This window comes from Trypanosoma rangeli (assembly GCF_003719475.1).
Source record: "Trypanosoma rangeli strain AM80 chromosome Unknown Tra_15.4_contig_00977, whole genome shotgun sequence".
Lineage (NCBI taxonomy): Eukaryota > Euglenozoa > Kinetoplastea > Trypanosomatida > Trypanosomatidae > Trypanosoma > Trypanosoma rangeli.
Window position 1 is genome coordinate 1 of NW_021706726.1, and position 2321 is coordinate 2321.

At 52.9% G+C, this 2321-nt stretch overlaps 1 protein-coding gene across 1 annotated transcript, besides 3 other annotated features; it reads right to left on the reverse strand.

Moving 5' to 3' along the window:
- Nucleotides 1-488, reverse strand: TraAM80_10454 (uncharacterized protein; the record flags this gene model as incomplete). The annotated part of the gene is made up of 1 exon (XM_029387071.1): nt 1-488. A coding segment is annotated over one exon (488 nt), but the record flags the coding sequence as incomplete, so codon positions are not given.
- Nucleotides 489-1187: 699 nt separating this feature from the next.
- Nucleotides 1188-1239: a sequence feature (GA-rich).
- Nucleotides 1240-1425: 186 nt separating this feature from the next.
- Nucleotides 1426-1442: a microsatellite.
- Nucleotides 1442-1459: a microsatellite.
- The last annotated feature ends 862 nt before the right edge of the window (nt 1460-2321 follow it).

The following is a 2321-nucleotide window of genomic DNA, read 5'->3' on the forward strand; positions in this document are numbered from 1 at the left end:
TACTTCGCTACCAGCTCATCGACATCAGCAAGCTGCCGCCTCATCCGCTCCGTTTCCTTCTTGACAACCTGAAGCTCCTTGCGCAGGCCAATTACTTCGCTGTACACCTGCAGCTGCACCTCAACGGAGTTCTCGCGTGCCTCCAGCTCCTTCAGCTCCTTTTCCTTTTCCTCAATGGCATTGAGCACAGACCCCACGGAGAGGCGGCGAGGCGGCGGGGCATCACTGGCCTCTGAATGCCCCTCCAACTCCTTGGCCTCAGCTTCATCCAGCTCCCTGTCGTCAAACTCGGCAGCCCTAGCGCTCCCCTCCTTCCGCGCGCCAGTTGGCTCAGCGTCGTGGTGCCCATCATGATGATCAGCTCCATGTTCACCGAGTTCCCTGTCGTCAAACTCGGCAGCCCCCTGTTGGGCCGTGTCGACATGTGTCCCGGACAGCTCCTTGGGAGAGACGTCACTCTGCCTTGGTATCTCAGCCTTCGCCTCCATATCGGCGTGGATTAGCGTACTGAGCAGTTATTACGTTCTTTCCGAAGTGGTGTGTGCACGCTTCGTCTGATGGATGTCGTTTTAAGTTATGTCCGTGTATGTTGCTTTCCTCGTCATTACGTCGCCGCAACAACGCGGGAGGTGCACAAGAGTAAAAGGAGGCAAAGAAGCACAGTCACGGGGAGGCACAATAAACCAGAGAGGGCGGCGCACCCAAAAGGATAAACGGCACTGCACGACGACACATCTACCGCCTCTTTTCGCTCAGTTTTTACCTCGCGTTGTGTTCGTCACAGTTGCACCCGCCGCGTCTCCTACGCCTCACATTCCACATGCAATGCATCGCAGCACTTACAAAATCAAAGGAAAGGCTTAACGAACTGAAGTGTGTGTGGGCTCATAGACATCGTTCCCCAGCCTTCCCCGCACGGGAAACACAAAAGAAGACGGACATGAGGGTTAACACAAAGCAACACAGGAAGATGGCGGTCCTCCGCTGCCGTTGCCTGCATGGTCCTCTCGTGTCTATTTGCTTTTTCCTCCCGTAGAGCACACAGCCATCACAACAACAAATCAGCAGCTGCATGAAATACGGCGAGCAGAAGGACTGGTGCAAAAAAAAAAAAACACCTGAAACAAGAGGTGGGAACCACCAATACACACATGTGATCTCCCAGTCAATATAAAGACATCGGTAGCAAAAAAAAAAAATGAAGACAATAAAAGCAAAAGCAAAGTATAAAAAAAAAAATGCGGGCACACACGCAAATCAAACGCTTACTGGTCCCACCCAGTGACCACGCGGAGACGCAGAAAAGCTCACTCACCCAAACGCCGTGTTTCTGCGCCCACTCACACGTATCCCAGTGCCTTCAAACGGAACCTAATGGGCCCCGCAGCAGTACGCCCTGCGTGCACGCAGCAAAAAAAAAAAAAAGGGGGGGGGGGGGGGGGAGAGAGAGAGAGAGAGAAACAACGCAAAAAGTAAGGTGTTGTTTACCACGTGCGTGCAAGCGAGACGCTCAAAATGATTGTTAATGGTCTCAGTGTTCTTCCGTCCATCCACTTCCGAGCATTGACACCGTCGCGCCGCTGTCCTCCCACTCAGAATGACAGTGATAAGCTGCGGGTGCGACTGCGCGCGGCACATCACTTTTTCCCCATTCTCACCGCTCTCTTCGCCTCCGCGCGGGCTTGGGCGCGCACACAACATGCCATCAGGGAGGGATGCCGACTCGTGCACAACACTCACGCACACCCCATCCACCTCCCACTGCCACAAAAGCGCAAGGCAGCAACAGCCATGAGCCAAAGCACACGCACACACACACAAAAAAAAAAAGATGCATACATGGGCCCCATCAACCACGCTCATAAATACTGCTGAAAGACTAAAATAACAAAGTTACAGTCCTCATTGAAATAATGTTCTCAGCAGCGTCTTGAAACAAAAAATTATATTGGGGTTTAGAGCCTTTGCAGCAGCAAACAAAAGACGCAGTAGAGCCTCGCTGTTCTCCCTTTCTTCCGTACTGTCATTAAAAACCACAACCGTATCCCTCTCAGCTTAGACAAACTCCTCGCGGTGGCGTACACGAGCGTAGATCAACACCTGTTGAAGGTCATGCTTGAGGTCCTTAAGCTCCTCGTTCTCACGCTCAAAACACTCGCGTAACTCACGTGCCTCCTTGCCGTTGTCTTCAGCCACCTCCAGTTGTTCCTGTAGCTCACTCTGCTCCTTGGCATAGCTGCGCCTGCTATCCTCCAACTCACGCTTGGCACTCTCCACCCACTCCGTCAGCTCTTTCCACTCTTCCTTCAGCGCAGCAACGT